Source organism: Anticarsia gemmatalis, chromosome 2 (genome assembly GCF_050436995.1).
Source record: "Anticarsia gemmatalis isolate Benzon Research Colony breed Stoneville strain chromosome 2, ilAntGemm2 primary, whole genome shotgun sequence".
Classification (NCBI taxonomy): Eukaryota; Metazoa; Arthropoda; class Insecta; order Lepidoptera; family Erebidae; genus Anticarsia; species Anticarsia gemmatalis.
The window spans coordinates 1,568,155-1,588,022 of record NC_134746.1 but is presented as its reverse complement, the minus strand read 5'-3'; the positions used below and the strand labels follow the sequence as shown (position 1 = coordinate 1,588,022).

General features: G+C 33.8%; 1 protein-coding gene across 2 annotated transcripts in view; it reads left to right on the top strand.

The window, feature by feature from the left end:
• The window catches only part of LOC142979063 (neuroligin-4, Y-linked-like), a 96,293-nt gene extending 78,095 nt beyond the window's left edge, over window positions 1–18,198 (top strand). The window contains exons 5-11 of one of the 2 annotated variants that reach the window (XM_076123830.1): window positions 2,158–2,358; window positions 3,878–4,373; window positions 5,382–5,466; window positions 7,408–7,602; window positions 13,554–13,705; window positions 15,960–16,078; window positions 17,058–18,198. In XM_076123830.1, the coding sequence (XP_075979945.1) occupies window positions 2,158–2,358; window positions 3,878–4,373; window positions 5,382–5,466; window positions 7,408–7,602; window positions 13,554–13,705; window positions 15,960–16,078; window positions 17,058–18,037 (2,228 nt within the window). In that variant the 3' untranslated portion in view covers window positions 18,038–18,198. Of the gene's footprint in view, window positions 1–2,157; window positions 2,359–3,877; window positions 4,374–5,381; window positions 5,473–7,407; window positions 7,603–13,553; window positions 13,706–15,959; window positions 16,079–17,057 lie in introns of both variants that reach the window. The other variant, XM_076123825.1, reaches the window with a different exon arrangement.
• The last annotated feature ends 1,670 nt before the right edge of the window (window positions 18,199–19,868 follow it).

Genomic DNA, 19,868 nt, shown 5'->3' with positions numbered 1-19,868 from the left:
GTAAACAACTTTTATGTATGACTTTTAAACAATGTTGTTGATCTCGTTCATTTGTAGCTCGTATTGTATGAATTGAAATCGGTATGATTTTTATTTAAATGTGTTGATAGCAAAATGACTACTACACACCGTATTTTATATTGCTAAGCAAAAAGTCTAAAATCAATATGGCAAGAATTTTCGATTTTTATTCCTACAGTTTTTCCGAATAATAAGAAGGATAGTAGGTGGCTTCAAGTTTTTATACTTGACAAGCCTTTTGGCAATAGAATATAAGGCTGCTCCTATTTGGACGCTTCTTACACGTCTGCCTACATCTCTGGCTGTAACAGGCGCTATTTATTTTTTCACTAGACCTAAAATCACTAGATCAAAAAGTTATCAATATTACGCGTCTAGAGTAAAAAACCAATCTGACATCTGCTCACATCTTACGATCATTAAACCTACAAGATACTTTAAAAAATACTTCGCCCGCTTTCCTTGACCGTTTTGACACCAAAAGAAAGTGATGAATTGCTCAATTTGTTTGCGAGCCTCCGAACAAATTTACGAGAACCAAATCCTTTGGAGCTACAAACGAGAAAAGAAGATTGGTTTGAGCGTTTCGGAGATCGATTGAGCATGCTGTGACGGATTGCCAGACCCTCAAACGCGATGGCGAATTTGTTTTGAAGTTGTTTTTTATGTACTCCAGTTAATACTCGTAAGGCTTGATGCAGATGAAATTGAGTGAGGTTCAGATATTGATTTTTTGGTTTAGACTTGAGACGAATTTTATGTTTAAATAGAGATTACGAAGTTGTGTGAACCATTTCAAAAACCTTATTTCTTAGACTTCTATAATTAAATTCAATAACATCATGTTAGCAGTTAACACGTTCTTAGATACCGGCTATTTTGTTATTTCGATAATCTTAATAAGACCGAACATTTGAAATATTTAGACTGAACAAAAAAAAATCCTTTCATTAAAACACAAACCTTATTCCTACCCAAAAAACCAATAGAAAACATTTTCTCAAGCAAGAAAAAAATTACATATATCCCATATTTGAATAAACAAAGTACGCTAAATTCAAACGCAGTAAAAAAACACATCATAATTTTGAAAGCATCGGTGTTTTGAAAGTACATTCGTGCGTAATGAACACGATATTTTGATTCTTTTTTTGCGTTCCCCATGTATGGAGCGCGAACGTGTTTTCGTTCCAAGTCGATTCATTTGAATGCTTTGCACTGTACAAATTAAACCCTTGAGGATAGATTTTACGTGGAAATGTTTGAATCTAAAACTACGAATCGATTTGTAGCTGCAAACATAGTTTTGTTAGCGTGTTTTTAGATGTGGTGTTTATTTTCCTGTTTTTTTTTTCTGGTTATTTCTTTTAGTTATTAATATAAAAGGTGCTATTATGCCCTGATCAAGTAAGAATATGAACTCGGCTCAGTTTAAAAATGTAATGCTACTTTTGTCACGAAAAATGTAAACGCGTAATTCATTATTTTATTTTCATAAAATTGTTAAGTATTTCGAAATTTACATTTAATTTTGTGAACATAATTTTAAAGACTATTATAATGAAGTTGTCTTTTTAAATATTATTATTACAAAAGCCGTTCGAACTACAGAAAAGTTATTTTAAAATTTTAAATATTGGTGCCATTGAATTCTGTAAATTTTTAATTGGACGCGCGTGACCATGTTGTGTGAAATAATTTTAAAATTTTGTTTCAAAATTTTCGTTGTTCATAAAAAAAGTATCAGAAACTATGTCCAATTTAAAAATACTTTTGATAGCTAGAAGCTATCGTGCATACGTCGCAAATTTTGTGGGTCGTCGCAGTATTGAGACGCTAATATTTCTAGAATAGGACAAAAGTAAAACTTTTTATTTTTTATCTTTTTAGTAGTGCGGTTTTCAGAGTATGGTTATGGTCACTAGAAAAAAAAATGTTGTGATTGTTTGTAACTGAAATCCATTGACGTAGTGACGGAATACCACATGCTAACATACGAGAAATATATGGACATACTAATGAATACTTCCTAACTACTATTGAAGAAATATACGAAAAAAAGTCCCCAAAAATAAAATACAATATTCATGTTCCTACAGCCACTTTCCAAAACTAACCCCAACCAATTTGTCGCAGGCTTCCTCAACGCAAATCCGACGCCGCACCAAAAGGCCCGCGTCGCGAACTACGGACTGATGGACCAGATAGCAGCACTACACTGGGTGCAGCAGAACATAGCGCTGTTTGGAGGGGATCCAACTAACATAACGCTAATGGGCCACGGCTCCGGAGCCGCTTGTATCAACTTCCTTATGATATCACCTACTGTTATGCCCGGTGAGATGAATCTTTATGGCGTTTTGAAATTGTTTGATTTATTTTAAGTGACTCTGCAGGTAACAAAATAAAATAACCATTTAAAAATAATGTAGTTGCTTCTTCTTAATGTCATTGGTTTCTCCGATCGGAATTAGACTAAAAGTGATTTTTTTTTTAAACTTCCTACGCTTATTGAAATATCTGTATTACACTCAAAAGTGCCAGCACCGCAATGAAGTCATTGAAGGATGCTTCTGTTTTTGTAAAACTAGTACCTCTTTGTAAATAACCTTATCCATTGATAATAATAGCACACTATGCTTTTTTACCTGACGTTACGATCAAGGATATAAGGATGGCCGAAAAGATACTCAAAATAGCTATATCTCAATTACCGGCCCATTGAGTACTCCATTAATTTGTAGATAAAACTTCAATCTACTTAAAATAATATAAAAAGTTACAAAAACTACAAGTGAAGACTTTCTAGTGTAAGTTAGTTATTAAGTTCCTTTTCAACTTTATTGGCGAGCTTTATAAAGAACCCGCAAGAAAATGAACTCACTTAGGTCATTGAACCCATAAAAACGTTCATGAAGATAATATTTTGCAAGAAGCCACTATCTATTGAACGCGATAATAAGGCTATGAATATTCAGTGTATCAATTCGAACGATAATTGGAAGGAGGTCCATAGAAAATCGTATTGAAATTCTGTGAAGTTTTTCATTCGGTGCTTGGTGTGTTAGATAAGGTCCGTTTACTGTTTATGTAGAAAGATGAAATAAATGGCTACAGCAACTGCTGGCGACGGATCTCAAATAAAATTTGGATCTTAATGCCGTTGGTATTTTTTGCTATAAATTCGATTAGTGATAAATAGAAGAACTTGGGAAGTATTCAAGATAAACTTGAGTTTTATCAATTAAGTATTTGCATAAAATAAGTTATTTCATGCATTCATTTCTGTAGCACAATTCTCCATCGACTATCAACAACCAAGCTTTTTCAATAACGACAAATTTTGTATGAATGCTGGATCTAGTAGTAGACAATTTTTCAGATACATTTTAAAGGCCAAACTCTAGATATTCTCTCTACTCTCACAGTACTGGTTATTGTGGTTTATTTTCATTTAGCACAGCTTATTTTCGGTAGAACGGTAAATAATACTCCTCTGTTTTCACTAAAAATCCAAAGTTTGAAAGTATTTCACGCGTAAAGGTAAACGTCTCTATTGATCCACTTTGCAAAGAAAGCTTCTATCCAAACATAAACCATATTGGAAGAACTTCAGTGAAAACACTTGCCCCGAAAATAGGAGAAAATAAATCCGATCAAGTAACAATAGTTTCTTTAGTTGGATCAATCCTTTATCATAGACATAGTGAAAGGGATCTTAGAGTTACAAATCCGCCGAAAAACGAAGAATGGGAAACTGAACAATATATTTTAAGGCGAAATCGAAAAGGGATTTAAGGAAATAATACCTATTAGAAATAGTCCCTTTTCTATTCTAACTTAATTTTATTTTCAGGTTTGTTCCATAGAGCGATCTTACTATCTGGATCTGCGTTGAGTTCTTGGGCAATAGTAGACGACCCGGTATACTACTCACTGAAATTAGCAAAGCATATGAATTGCAGTATACCAGAAGACCTTACAAAAGACCATGAGATTATAGTAGACTGTCTTAGAGAAGCTACTATAGAAGAATTACTATCAGCAGACATATCTCCACCGAACTTTTTAACTGCCTTCGGACCATCAGTAGACGGAGTAGTCATAAAAACAGATTTTGCCAAAGATTTCTTAACAATGTATTCTACTGGAGACTTTCCTAGTTTTGGCCCTTTGAATAACATGAATATAAACTTGAACGTTCATAAGAAACGAAGTGACAGTGGAAGGAGGCTGTTTCAAAATAAATATGATTTGTTGTTCGGAGTTGTAACGAGTGAAGCGCTATGGAAGTTTTCTGCTCACGATGTTCAGAATGGGATTGAACCAGAAAAGAGGGATCGAATGTTGAGGTAAGATTTGCTATTGAATTTTACATTAGTTTTGTGTTTTTACCGACTTTCTATGGGGAAACGTTTTATACTTTTATGTATAAAGAGTTAACTAGCTAAAGACGTAACTTTTAAATGTTGTGGTTTGGTATAAAATGTTTTAGTATTTTTTGGTGTATAGTCAGATTTATTTATATTTGTAACTGTTTTTATTATTATGAACTTTGAGTATTCAGATTTAGTATGATCTAATAAATCAACAATAATTTTTAAACTAGGTCACGTCCCAATATTAATTTGTCCACAGCATCACTTCCTACTGTCCTCGCAACATAATATCGGTCCGCTATTTTCCCTAACGAGTTGATATATCCTTTGATTAGTAAACTGATATACTAAAGATTGTTCGTCCAAGATCACCAGCAAATTTCCGCCTTCCGAAGTATCTACGGCTATTAATACTTTGGTAATGATTGACGTATCTTCAAATTTTCGGGTAACAGGGCACCTGTCAGTTCACTGGCTTGGAACTAATGTTGCTTAATAACGGCGTTCGAACCTTCCACCTTAATGTGGCGCCTCGGAATACGTATATACACACATATGCTTAGTATACTATATGGGTTGTCATGGTTTGGGACATCGTCTATGAATATTAAGTTTTCAAAATGTGTTTTGTTATAGCTATTAGCTATTAGCTAGATTTCATAAAGAACTTAAAATTATAGATGCAAATTTTTATATAATAATAAATTTAACCCAATAATGTCCCACTGCTGGGCAAGGGTTTCCTCCCGTAAAAAGAGAGGGCTAAGCCCTTGAATCCACCACGCTGGCAATTTACTAAATTGAAATAAAATTTTGGTTGCTCGACAACTTAATTTTTTTTGTTGTTGCTATTTATTCTTATTAAATCGACGTCTCGTATTTAGTTCTTATCAGCAAAATCATTCTATTAAAAATCTATAAAAACCAAATAAATGGTGTGTCGATTTAGGCCATGGTTTTAAAGCAATATTTCTCTTACAGGACGTACGTGAGAAACTCATACACTTATCATCTGAGCGAGATATTCTACACCATCGTGAACGAGTACACGGATTGGGAAAGAACGGTAGAGGTTTGTTTAACTATAAACGTAGGGTACCCTGAGACCTTTCAAATGAAAGAAACATACCAGTGCACGAAATAAAAAGCACTTTTCTTTCAAATACTATATTTTGTTGTTATTAGTAAAGTATGAAAATCGTTGCAGTTAATGATTTCGGTAACATTTTCTAGATTTCATCTTTTCGTCTTTTATTGGTCGTATAATATTTATTATTCGACCTTGTCTATAAACGGCCTATGATATCCAAAAATGTATATACATAGGTACCCGTCGCGCGTTAATTCTGCCACGCAAACGATTCGCAATCAAAATTGTGCTTGTAAATTACCAATAACAAATCTTTGCAGTAAACAACATTTATTTTCATTACCCGAGTTTCTTGTATCATAAGTCTTTATTCCCCCAATTATATCAGACTATCCCCATTTAAATTTCTCGTCCAACACCTTCCATTTAATACCGAGTAATTAATTATCCTTCTGATTGTACATTAAGAGTGATGAATCATACTCTTCAAGAACATTTATTATATTAACTTTCTGCCAACTCCCTTCCGTTGAAAGCACTTTTAATGTTATGACTTTTTGGAAAACTCGTATTTATTCATCGTTTGAAAACTTTGTTCTACCTATTAATTCATTACTCATTTGAAAAGAAAGTCTAAAAAATCGCGCTATATTTTGTTATGAAAATTGCAAAAATATGTATATTTCTGTAATTAGTTTTATCTATACAAAACACGGAAAGCTAGGATAAATTAAATTGGACTAAGTAGCATTATTTTGCGACGCAAAATATAGTAAATCATGGCTTTTCAAAAAATATTACTGTTAGCAGAATACCTATTCATGATAATTTGTATTTTCAACAAATGTTTGAAACAAAACGGCAATTGCTTAAAATCAAAACACAGTATCTACCAATAACAATTTAGTCGGATTACAAAAAGTATAAATGAATGAATAAAAAGAAAATTCAATTTAGCTTGAGTGCAAAACTGAAAGCGAACTGAACAGTATGTTACCAAAGAAACTTCAACACCATAAATTTCAAGTCGAAAACTCGAAGACGTTCCCTTTGAAATCACGCCAAAGAGTCCAATCAAATCTCACTTAGCAATATTAGTTGTCAGAAATATGAATTATACGTAGATCTCAAATAACAATTCCGGTAGAATATAAAAGATAAATTTCAAATGGTTGAGCCTCAATCTCTTTTAGATTTGATTTTGGATTACTTCTTCAAATATTCGTCGGAGCTAGCGAAATTAAATGAGGTAACAATTCCCGAGATTACCGGGAATTTTGAATCGTATATTGTGTGTAATATGGAGTATTATTGTGTGTATTTAAATCCGAGGTCACGTACTCATTTCCATAGATTTATCATAGTCCCCCGACGTGTTTGAAGCAATGCGAAGGTTTATTTGCAGAGTAATATTTTTGATGAAGCAGCCATGTTTATTTTTTCTGTAAAAAAGCTTTACAAAACATAAATCTAAATGATTCCGGTGAATAAAAATAATTCAGCAAATTTTCTTGAAAGGTCTCCAGAGTACAGAAAAAGTGGCCGCGTAAAATGGCTAAAGTATTTCATTCGGGCGGGCACTAAACTTCTCCTTTACTTTTGCCATATAAAAGAGCGAGACGCTAAACTATTACAAAAAGGGAAAAGGATGTCTTTTGTAGAGTGATATTATTTGCTCTAGTTATCAAAAATGGCTGTAGTTTTGGTAGTTTATGTTAAAATGAGATACTGGGTTCAATTCCTAAATCGAGTTAAATATCTTAAGGTTTAATAAATATTACCTTGTGGTTGAATAACACTGAATAGAACATTTTTAACAATCGCTACAGTAAACGTTTACAAGTATTTGTAAATTACTCGAGCCTCAAAATAAGTCAAAAAGCACTACAATCTTTTATCAAAGAAATTCTTTTCCAGAATCCAATAAACACAAGAGATGCAACCGTATCAGCGTTATCTGATGCTCAGTACGTAGCTCCGTTGGTACAAAGTGGTGATTTGCTGAGTGGAGGACCAAAACCAGTGCTGACTGATGAAGATGGACCTCGAAGACCTACGAAGACGTTCTTCTATGTGTTCGACTATCAGACTAAAGATGGATATTATCCACAAGTAAGTGATGTTTACTATAAATTATTTTGAAGAAGATATACTTGATAAAATGTTGTGTGCCGTAAAAGGCTGGCCTGTGATTACTCGCGACTAACATTTAAAATGGTCAAATGTGGATGTATTTTATTCATCTTTGCTCACTTCTTCGTGTGTAACAGGCTTCATGTTATATATTTTTCCTAATAAAACGTAGAATTTGATTGTGATTAGAATAAATTCTAAGGACTAAATCATAAATAGGCAAAGCGGTAAACGAAAATAGTTTTGAAAAAATTTAAGTTTGTGTCAGAGGAGAACAAACTTTATAAATAGGGATTCAATTATAAGTTTCTCTTTAAAGAAATTATAAATCAATTCTTATTCTTGTTATACTATGAAAATATAACAATCTCGGCGGAATTCTTTCAGAACAAGTGTGGGTGGAAGTTTCATTATCACAGAATGATTTGGATAACTATATCGATTACTGAAAATTTCTAGGAAAGTGACCCTAATTTAGAAACGACCCTTAATTATTATGCTTCAAGAACAGATTTTATCCGAAAGTTTTTCGTACTCTTTGTAGAATAATATGTATTTATTTTTAAAATAATGAAATGTGTTGTTACTGGCAATCTATTAAAGGTCTAATGGTAATTCAACAATTCATTAGTAGTTTTCCAAAGGAATTCACGAGGACACGAATCTGAACTAAAGAAAAAATAACCTCTGCCTTTCAAAATTTCACAAAAAGTAAGCTTGAGAAATTGCAATTAGTTGTCTTCTGTTCCAAGTCACCAATATTGTATCTGATCCTGCAAGATGATTTATTTATAATAAATACGTAGGGTGTTTTAGAAATAAATCCACGACTTAATAAGATATATTATAAAATCTCTTTGGCTTCAAGAATCACAAATGAGTTCAGGTTCATTAGGTTTCTTTCAGTGAGCTCGTGAGGTACCTAAATATCGAGCATTTTTGTGTAGAGAAAATATTTTATTACAAGTTCATACATACTATAATGTGAAAAGACTTTTCCCCCGACCTTATACTTTAGTTTAAGAATAAATCATTCGTATACCAAAGAAAACCTATACCAAAATGATCGGATGTCTTAGTAAAACATATTTCCAGATTACGAAGAATAATTTGGTATAATTTGTATCGTCTTTATCTTCAATATGATCGTTTATTGAGTGTATGTTCGATACGTAGTGGGCGTGCGCTAACATCTGGCTATTATTAGAATTGAATAATTTATAAGGCAGTACTTGAGCTGCTTCCAGACAGTTCGTTTGCACTTTATAACTTAAGTTTACAGATGCCTGATTATGATCGGTTAGAGGTTTTGGCTAGAAGAATATAATATCTTAGGTAGCTTAAAGTTTATTTCTATTTATTTTTGATGTTCGTATTGATTCACAATTTTATTGTTAGAAGGGAATACCTACAATGGTTTGAAGAAATTTGAAACAGTTGATTTTTTGATCTGGTTAGCTTCAAGGGTCGGTTTATGAAAGATGCATAAATATAACGTACGATTTAATAGCCTGTCCCTAGTAAGGAAACGACTAAAAGTGTCTACCTGCTACACTAAGCAACAAAATTAATAACAAGATATTTGAGATACAGCTTATTAGCAAGGCGACCGAAGCGCAATAGGCCTTGTTACGAATTCTAAGATCTATTTTAATTGTCTAATTGGGCAAAATTTTGAACAATCGATAAAAAAATACATACTTCTTCTGGCCAACAAAACACAAACTTAAACAGTATTGTCTAACAGCAATTTCAAACTAAATTGTATCAAATGACATTGACTTGTCCACGTCAAAGTTTGACAAGTTCTTGCTTCGATTACAGTTATCAAGGAAACTGTGATTGACGTTTTGTTGCCAAGGCTTACTGTAGACAACTGGGAATAATGGGAACTCCGTATGAGTGACGTAAAGCTATATCTATGTATTTTGATGTTTGAATACATTAGCATGGGAAGTGATGTAGCGTCTACATATAAAGATTATGTAGTCTGAGCTTTGAGAGAACGTTTTATGTGATTTATCATTGAATTTACTTTTTTGCAGAAGTTTATACAGGTTATTCCTGTAATTATAGAAAACATATATTTAAAAAAATGCCTTAGCTAGAAAAATACTTCTAAACTATAAAACTGATGAAGCACCACGAGGTATCTAATCTATCTAAATGCGTTAAAAGTAATGCAACATTGTAAAACTTAGAGTACTATGTGCTCATAGACGGATTACCTCGTATAAACGTGTAATTTTTGAAAAATAAGTTTTTTAAATATTGGATACAATAAAATTCCTAACATTAAATATTTAAACGTTACACACATATTCATTTATACTTACAGTAGATCGATTCTCTACCACTATCGACTGTAGATCGAGAAATTTTGAATTAAACTCTGATCAGCGCCTCTAACGGATACCGTAGGAACTATTTTAGCAGTACATTCTAAATTTCGAACTCTCGATACTAGATAGTACTAACGGTAGAGAATCGCACTTTAGTAAGCCCTGCATTAGCAACAGCCAGAGATATAAATATGGATTTTCAATTTCACTATATCAAAGGTGTAATTAAGACACATTCGTCTTCACAACGTCTTACTCTCGATAAAATTAACTTTTCGTAAGTGAAACTACGTGTTACAATATTGAAAGACTAATTAAGCCTATATTTAATACAGGCTAAAGTATTAATAAGACTAATTTTCTGCCTTCATTCTGAAGAAGCACTTAATTCCCTGTAATTTAGCAAGAGTTGGATATTAATTAATCTCGGGTTTTAGATTTATTTATAGCATATGTGAACGAACTTGAGAGCGTTGATTTTAATATTAATTCGTGACCTTTCTTTGAGTGGATTTTTTTATTTACTCATAGATGTTGCTAGCCGCTTTCAGTTATAAAATTATTTAACATTATCATAGAAACACACATAATGTTTACTAAGAGGTAAATGCCCAATTTAGGACACAAATTATTAGATAGGAAATGTTCGCTCTGCTCTACTGGCCTCAGTAGATCGAGACATAGCACATGTAATTCCCATCCTGTTTCACATTGCTGCCCATAAAGTGCATCATTACCATTCTGGTAGACCCCACCACACCATCGACTTTGCACAAAATGAATAGAAGATTTAATTCCCGCACTAAGAATTGCTCTTGTGTCGCGGGGACTTTTACAAACATACAAACAACGGACACTAAGCACAACCAGACCCGAAACAATTATTTGTGGATCACACAAATAATTGCTCCGTGTGGGAATCGAACCCACGACCTCCCGTTGCATCGGCGTGGCGACCACAGGATCATTCTTTGTAGAATTTGATGGCATCGAGCGTACACACACAAACCCTAATCTCACTCTACTATTATAACACGTCAACCACTGTACGTTTGGTGCAATGGTGAACATGGTCACCTCGCCGCAATTACCGTAGCACCTTGTGTGGTTCAAATCCCACGCGCGATGCATATTTGTGTGATGAGCACGAATATCTGCACCGAGCTTTGTTGTTGATGTATCTATATAAGTATGTATTTAGAAATATACAAGTATGTTTATCAGTTACTTGGTTACCATAGTACAAGCTCTGCTTAGGTTGGAATCAAAGAATATACTTAAATTTTGTTGCACACGTTGACTTTAAAACAGGCGCAATGCTGTATCCAATAATATCTACTTAACACTTTATAATGAAACCATTTAAATTCCCCATCAATATTTATAAAAGGATCAAAACAGATAATTCGGTTTACAAATTGCAGTGTAAAATTGAAGTTAGCCGTGTTTTAACCGTACCGACCGTTGTGGTCACGAGCGGCGGTTTGGCACGAATCGTTACATTGTTAATTCGCACTGAGTACTCTCATTAAAATATCGTAGTCAATGCCAGAGTATTTTGTTTGAAATGTATAAACCAATCAAGTATCTATTAAAGTCATGAGGGATGAAGACGTTACGTAATTTTTCTGTGGGCTGTTTAACAGACAAATCATTAAAAAGTATTGAATCATTTTTTTTTATCTATATCATAATATTATGTTTGTATTACACCAATATACTGAGACTAAAACGTTACTTCGTTAGACTATATAGACTTATTCTATTTTCCATTTATAACTAGGATATAGATAGTATATTTTACAAAAACATATTATTATATAATACTAAATACAGTTTATATTATGTAAAAAACGTGTACAACGTTTAGGATTTGCTAAAGTTTTAAGCCTAGTATTTATGTGACTGTATTGTTAACATAGTCTAATAGAAAAGGAGTAGCTTCTTTCAATTTCTAAACCAAGTACGAATGAACCATTTAAGGGCCTTTGAGGAAAAACCTCCTCGACAATAGATTACATTGACACAGTAATACATGCCTCCAGCCATTTCGCCAGCCCTTCGTTACGTGTTTTATTGATAAAATAAAACATAGGCTTGCGTATTTATTGGGGAGAGGATGTGTGGCAAAAGCGTCTTACGATTGCTGGAGAAGTGAATCTATGAAATGTCTAAATTATTTTGAAAGACGGGTTTTAAATGAAAATCTTAAATCTTTATTATACAGCCTGGATTTCTCAGGGCGTAAACAGAGGTGTACAAATTGTATCATAGATCATTATTGAATCAGGAATTGAGCCGCAGTTGATTATAGTTGTAATTTAATAATAACCCTGACCGCAATTTGAAATTCAAAAATTTACACATCTTACCAGAATTTACGCGAAAAAGCTTAACCCTCTTAATTATTAGATTAAGATTAATTAACATTTTGGCGCAAATTACAATGACTGACTCAGATTTTTTTATTGAGTAACATCATATTGTTTTCGATATCAATTCTCGCATCAGGATTAACGAGTATGTTGCCATGGCAATTACTTAAACTCGTACTAACGATCATTCTCGCAGCGGAATTATTCTCTGTAAAACTGGTTTAATAGGAAATACTTGATCCAAAATAAAATTCTGAAAATATCGTAAAACACGTTTTTAAAGACTTTATTCATACTCAATACCAATACTCGTTTTAATTTTTTTTTGTAAGAATTTTTTTTATTACATGTGACACAATGTGATAAAATAAGATAGTTTTTGAAGGTTTGCTTCTGCTTAGGAAAATAGTTTGACTGTTAATAAACACGGAATTCGTCATATTATTAACGCAAATCATTTTAATTCACAATATTCTTATATCTTGCTATTGTCTCCAATAAGTTGACTCCCAAAAATTGCTCAAACAACCAAGCTTAGCACATAAGCTATCTCATGTCACCAAACTACCTTCCACCTACTTATTCTAAAACTCATTTCCCGAAGCCATAAACGTCGACGTGTAATACAATATCCCCTTAAAATGCCATTGCCACGCACTATGGCTACGATTACGGTAGTTACAGTTTGTTACATACTGTTATGTAACTTGTTACTCTAGAGTTCTGGATTAAATGAAGATGGCACATATATATTGAGATCGTTAGGAGAATAACATGGTCTGAAGTGTGTGACTAGTCGAGAAGATCCAGATTTGGTTCAAGGTATAATATATAAAATAATAGAAGTGAGCCCCTAATAGTTGTAATCCTCCGGCCATTGCAAAATCAGGCTTACGTAAAAATTACAATTGCGTAGTTAATTCGTTTTTTAAGTTGAGAAGTAATTATTCTTTAAACAGTGCATGATTTATCCGGCTAGTGAGAATTTGAAGTCGGCTTTCTAGTTCTATACAAGGCTGATAACTGTTCAGTCGAAACTAAAACCTAACCAAATGTATAGTAGCGCCGATTTTTAACCCATGACTGCCTCATTTTTGGTCAAGTCTCTTCCCAAACGAGGGTGGGGTTAGGCAATGAGTCTAGTCCATTACTTCGGACCTATAACGTTTGTTATATTGTGTAACCTATGCTCATTTAGTTATTTTTGTTTTAGCGTATGGGAGCAGTCCATGGTGAAGAGCTGCCGTACGTGTTTGGAGCCCCACTGGTGGATGGCTTCGGTCACTTCCCACAGAACTACACTAAGTCTGAGGTGGCACTATCAGAGTCAATCATGCTGTTCCTCGCTAACTTTGTGAAGACTGGGTAAGTGCTTGAAGACTACATTTTTTAATTTCCAAACATAATTTACTCTAAGTTACACATAGGAACCTGGGAGTTGGTAGACACTAAAAATACCACATTTTTTCTAATCGATCCGCCAGCAAGTATTTCATTATTTATTTGGAGCATTGTGCTTTAAGGCAAAAACCTAAATTACAGTGTCGAAAGTCAATAACAATCCTAATAAAGTATAAAATAAATATAAAGCCAAACACTTTCCCCTCGTAATCCCACCTGTAAAGCATTTCACTACCCCAAAATCAAAAAGCAAAATAGCGCATTTTGGACCAAAGGTGTACAAATCCAAATCCCTTTAATAACGTCAAACAATTTATAAAACATAAGTTCTCTAACGCTAATTGCTTCAGGAACTTGAACCTTATTTACAACATGATAAGAACTACTTGATACCCAAACATCTTCTTCTGAACTGCTACTTAATAGCTTCTCAAAGTTTCCCAAAACTCGCAAACAAGTTTAAACTCTAGCCCCTTACGTTAAGGTAAGGTTTCCTTTGATGTTGTCATCAAACTGTACTTTTGTCCGTCGTTTTACGATAATCTCTCCCTTTAATTATGTGTTTTATATTCCTTAAATTTTTGGGAGTGTTTAATAATTACTGTTATTTAGTGGGGGTAATAATAATTACGGAGGCACTAACTGTACCAGTGAATTTCAAAACTCCCTGATTTAGGGTAAAAGCTAAAAACATTTTTGGTGTTTTAAAATTTAACGTTTTGTTTTTGCATTGTTATTTTTATAGCGCTTAAACCTTGTTCGCTTCGAGTTGTGCTAGGTTTAAATGGATTTCACAAAAGCTTTGCATAGGGGGAACAAAAAGCTGTGGTGTTTTTTGTTCGGAAAAATCATCAGTATTTGCTACAATTGTAGTCCGTTGTACGACAACGACGAGAATATATACGGCAGTGAATTGTCTGAATCTACATTAATTCATTATTTGTCAGCCACGTGACTCTTTGTTCTGATTAGCCCATTGGTCACATTCTTTTTTGTATTGATAAAAATTGTATAATAATATTTTAGTTATTGTAGCCTTTTTGTTAACATCGATATGATACCCGATTTAGAAAAAAAATATAAGTGATTAAAAATATACGGTTTAAAACGGTTATTTATGGCGTAGGCTGAATTTAGTTAAAAGGTTTATACCTACTAATTCTAACTAGAAACATCGTAAGTGCCATGAACCTCTACAAACCTACAACTATAAAACCTTAGAATATGGTCACATTTACTTCGATTTGCCTGATTGAGATGATAAGCAAAATTCTTAACTTTTAGATACTAATCACCTATTAAAACTTTCTAGGGTCTAAAATATACAATCCAGATTTGCCTTCTATAATTTGCCACGTAAATCCCCTTTGTCAGTGTCCATTGTGATACAAAACTTATAAAGTAATCCATGCGAGTTGTACTAAAACAACGGAGCTCAGACAATAGTTTAAAATTCAATTCTGTTTTCGTTTGTACAGTTAACTATACAAATGAAAGTTTCGTCGTCTGCTTGCTTTAGTTTGTTTTGACTTTGCAAATGGTTTGATGTGATTCATTTGGATTTGGCTAGGTTCATTGAGTTTCTTTATCTCAAGTGGACTGTGTTTGTTGAAGAATTGTGATTTTGAAAGTTGGTATATAAAAGATTTAATAGCTACATAATGAGCACATTGCGATTCTTCGGATGATTATAATATCTTAAACCAAATCTAATCTGCCAAAAAGCAACAAAAAACTGATCGGTCAAAATCTTTGCTAGTTTTCCCTCCTCGTTTGGAAAAGAAAATACTGAAGCTATACTAGCTGTATAAACACATGAATTAATTTAGAAATAGATTTTGGTGAAGTATTTAAATTTTTATTTCGTGATGATTGAGGTGCGATTATTCCACCACTAGTCAACAATCTACTAGCTGTCGACATATTTATATGAAAACTAAATCATAGTCCTTGCAACTGCCGTAAAAGCTTATTTTATGCACGTTTTTAAATGTCCGATTCCCGATATTAATGATAGTTCCCACAAATGATAGTACACACAAAAAACCTCCTCCTCTCGCTTTTTTGTAATGTATTTAGAGGAAAGAACTTTTGAGTTATCGATGACACACAACACTAAAATAAAATTACAAATATTACCAAAATACTTTATATGATTCCAAATTATTTCTCTCGAGACACACTAAATAGGTTTGTTACAAGAATATATCTGTTCCAGGAATCCGAACGACAACGCGAGGCAGGAGTCTTTGCTGCCGGCGTCAAGGGAAAGAAATAAATTCAGAGGAATCAACTGGGAAGAATATGATTCCACACATCAAAAATATTTGGAAATAGGTTAGTGTGTTCTTGGTAATTTTATGTGGAAAAGACATTATACTTGTATATATTTGTGTTATATTAAGGAAGTGCGCATGAACAAATCCATCATTAACTTTGAATCAACCAAGACTTGTATTGTTCGAAAGGTCTTTTAATTTTTTTGTGGAAAATATTAACTGTAAATTTTATCAAATTCAACACTTTATGGCCACTTGAAAGGCCTCGAAAGGGATCATCCTCGAAGTTCGAAACTGTCTTTCATTTCCACAAAAAAAAAACGAAATGACTTTCCGAACTACCTAATAGATCAATAAAACATTAACATCTTGTCTGTGCGATAGTTAAAACTCAAACATACAAATAATATACACCAAATAAATCGTATAAGATCTTGAGCAATTGTAATGGACAGGTACCAAATAAACCTGAAAACAATATTATAATATGAGTCTAACAATATGCTCCACTATACGAAGATTTACTAAACATTTGCTCATATACATACATAATCATATCTATATCAAATATCTATTTTTCTTCAACATATGTTTACAGTACATATTTCAAGGTTCCTCGCTAGTAATGTAGGTATTATAATACCTTGTGACTGGCGACAGACAGCACCTATGAAATGGCCCATAAAATTTATGCGTAACATTATATTATTTTTATGTTCGATTCTGTTTATCCAGTGTTTGACATCCAAAGTTATTACTACTTGCAAAATATTATGTCTTTTATTTTATCTATAATGTTATTTTTTATGTTACGTTTAAAGTGTATGACTGTTATGATCGTTTTCTGTAAAACATCTATTTGTCTTAGTTATGGATAGATAAAACCAGTTTCAATGAAAAAATCAAGCTTTGAGGAAAGTTGACGAACCTTATTGTTTGCATGGAAGAAAAAATATATGACTCCTGGTTCAGTGTTAAAATGATGGTAGCTAAACTAATTCATAATTATACTAAACTTTTGTTTTCTGTATTACCAGGTATGAAGCCCCGTCTCAAGAATCACTACAGGGCCCATCAACTTTCCGTTTGGCTCCGCTTAGTTCCGGAACTCCACAGAGCAGGAATGGAGGACGTAGCGGCCCGACACAACCTATTCAAAAACCACAACGAGCAAGACCTGTACGAAGGTATCGTCAGACCGGATCCATTGGCGAGAAACACCAACGATAACGACGCAATCAGACGAACAAACGGTTCAGTGTACACCGACACAGCGCTAACTACCGTTGATACGATACTAGCGACCTGCGCTACAATACTGCCAGGAAGAGACCTGCAAACATTGAACGCAACGGAAAACACTTTGGCTAATTTGGAAGCGGCCGGTTATGCGGCTTACTCCACGGCTCTAAGCGTTACGATAGCTATAGGATGCTCTTTACTTATCTTGAATGTACTCATATTCGCTGGTGTGTATTACCAACGAGACAAATCCCGTTCGAGGACCAAGCAACCTAGATTCAACGAGAAACATTTCGAAACGATTTCTGGCAAACATTCTCATTACCATATGGATCCTACTCACGCTCCGAGTCTAGTGGTAGATGTAGAAAGGCAGAATAGGAAGAAACACATGATGAACACGGACCAGCATTTGGCGAACTTAAATTTCAAAGGGCCGTTGGACGTGCCAAAATCGCCGCCTAGCCCAACGCTTAGTATGGACAACATGATGTTGCCGAGCAAACTCGGGAGTAGAAGCAACAGTTTCCGAATACCTAACGTGAGTTACCCGCAGATGGGTTACGCGACTATGCCAAAGAATTTGAGCCAGTTTAATAACTCGCCGCCTTTACAAGAGTTACGGCAACAGAAATTCCAGCCTCCGAACGGATCGACTGGGAACTCCCCGGGGAGGGAGGGGGAAGCGAGGGGGGCGCACGCTACCCTCCGTAGAGGGAAAACCTCCCTTCACTCGAACCTCCCGCAAGCCGCCATTGACGAAATGAGAGTGTGACAGTTAATCCCATCAGACTTTACATTACAAAATTAAAAGTGTGTGTGTTTGTAATTGTCGCGGTTGTAAATAATTGTATTAATGATGGACGATTCTTTTTTTAGAAATGTTATCGATTTTCTCCGAGATTGGAATATGATTATCGAATAAAAATCAATTGTATCATAGTTTTGTGAGTTTATTTCTTTTCCTATTAAACCATCGACAACACAATCAAATTTTATATTTAAGAAATTAAATGAGTAGAAGCTAATCTCTTGCTCTATGCAAAATATGAATATAAAGGGTGGTTTTAAAATCCTTAGTATAGCAAGTCTATTTTCTAAATTCGAGTTGGTCAATGTTCACCGAGAATTAACTAACAGTGAAACAGTTATGAATATGACCTTCGCATGTTTCTAAAAATCCATACTGACAGCACATAGTCGACAGTTGACCAAAGCATTACAAATAATAGAAGCAATAATAATATATCCTTGAATTGTATTCTAAAGCTAACAATCTGTATAGATAATAACATTCCGCAGTATGTCTTCAATAATTCAATGTAGACATACCTACTCGTCAGAACTAAGCCAACGTTGACATAAGAGAAGAGGTACGAATGTTATTGTTTCTAATGAAAATTCATTGACTTAGATTCGCTTCGTATGTTCTTACTATATCATCTCGTTAGGTTGTAGAGAAACTTACATGTATGCTTATATTTTACTATTAAGAAATTTGTTTCAATGGTTGTGACTAAACAATGGGAATATTACATGTGGTCATGATTCTACCAATAATCCCAAGTGGGCCTTATGATTTTCTCAAAATACTAATGAGACCGGTACATGACTTACGATTATCACCTACACTACGAAATAAAAATTGATCCTACTCTCCGAGAAACGATGAGGAAACTTTGGCGTTAAGATAAACAGTGGTAAGTGATAATATCCAATTAAAATAAGAGTAATTAGAAAAAGTCTAAAACCTTTGAAAAGTCAGACCTTCTTTGACCCTAAGTTGACTACCAATAATAAGAAAAAGAAAATATTTTTTCAATCCTAATTAGCTTTGATTAACTTCCATTTGACCGACAAAGCAAAGTCAATAGCACTACAACTTAGGCCAAAAAAAATACGAACCACTTATATATTACCTCCAAGAAAATAGTTCTCCAATATTTCCTCTCACACTGAATTTAGGTACATTGAAGGTACACACTATTACTCCACTTACATAAGAGCTTCGTGACCGAATTTTGTGGAAATTCTAGCGATAATAAATATCCTGAAGTGTTGTGTTAAGCTGGACACTGATAAATTAGCTAGCTAATAGCCAAGAAAACGTAGTGCTACAGTAATTAATTGATTCTAGGATATTTTGGCTAGTTTAGGGAATATTAGGTTTCTGCAGATTCCACAAAAATAAAAGGTTGTGCCAAGAAATGTAAAAACAATACTTATGTTTTATTATGGCTATAGCTAACGCCTGTTTAACCTGAAGGAGGTGTGTTAAACTAAGATACACGAATGTATCTTAATACTATAAAAAGTAGTTTCAACAAATTTGTCGGCACCCAATGTTCAGTCACAACAAAACCTACTGCTGCCTTGAGAAGTTAAACACAACATTTTACTACGCATTCGTTAACCTATGATTTTCCTTAATGAGGAACTTATGGATCGTATATTATTTATTTACTTAAAGCCCACAATTTTTTTAGGAATTGCGTTTCTAAACGGATCTCAAAAAACCTTCCAGTAGTCAATTATACAAACCACACACATAATATTTGTTCAGAGCCTGCGTTTCCATATCTAAGGGATATTAATAATATAAACAT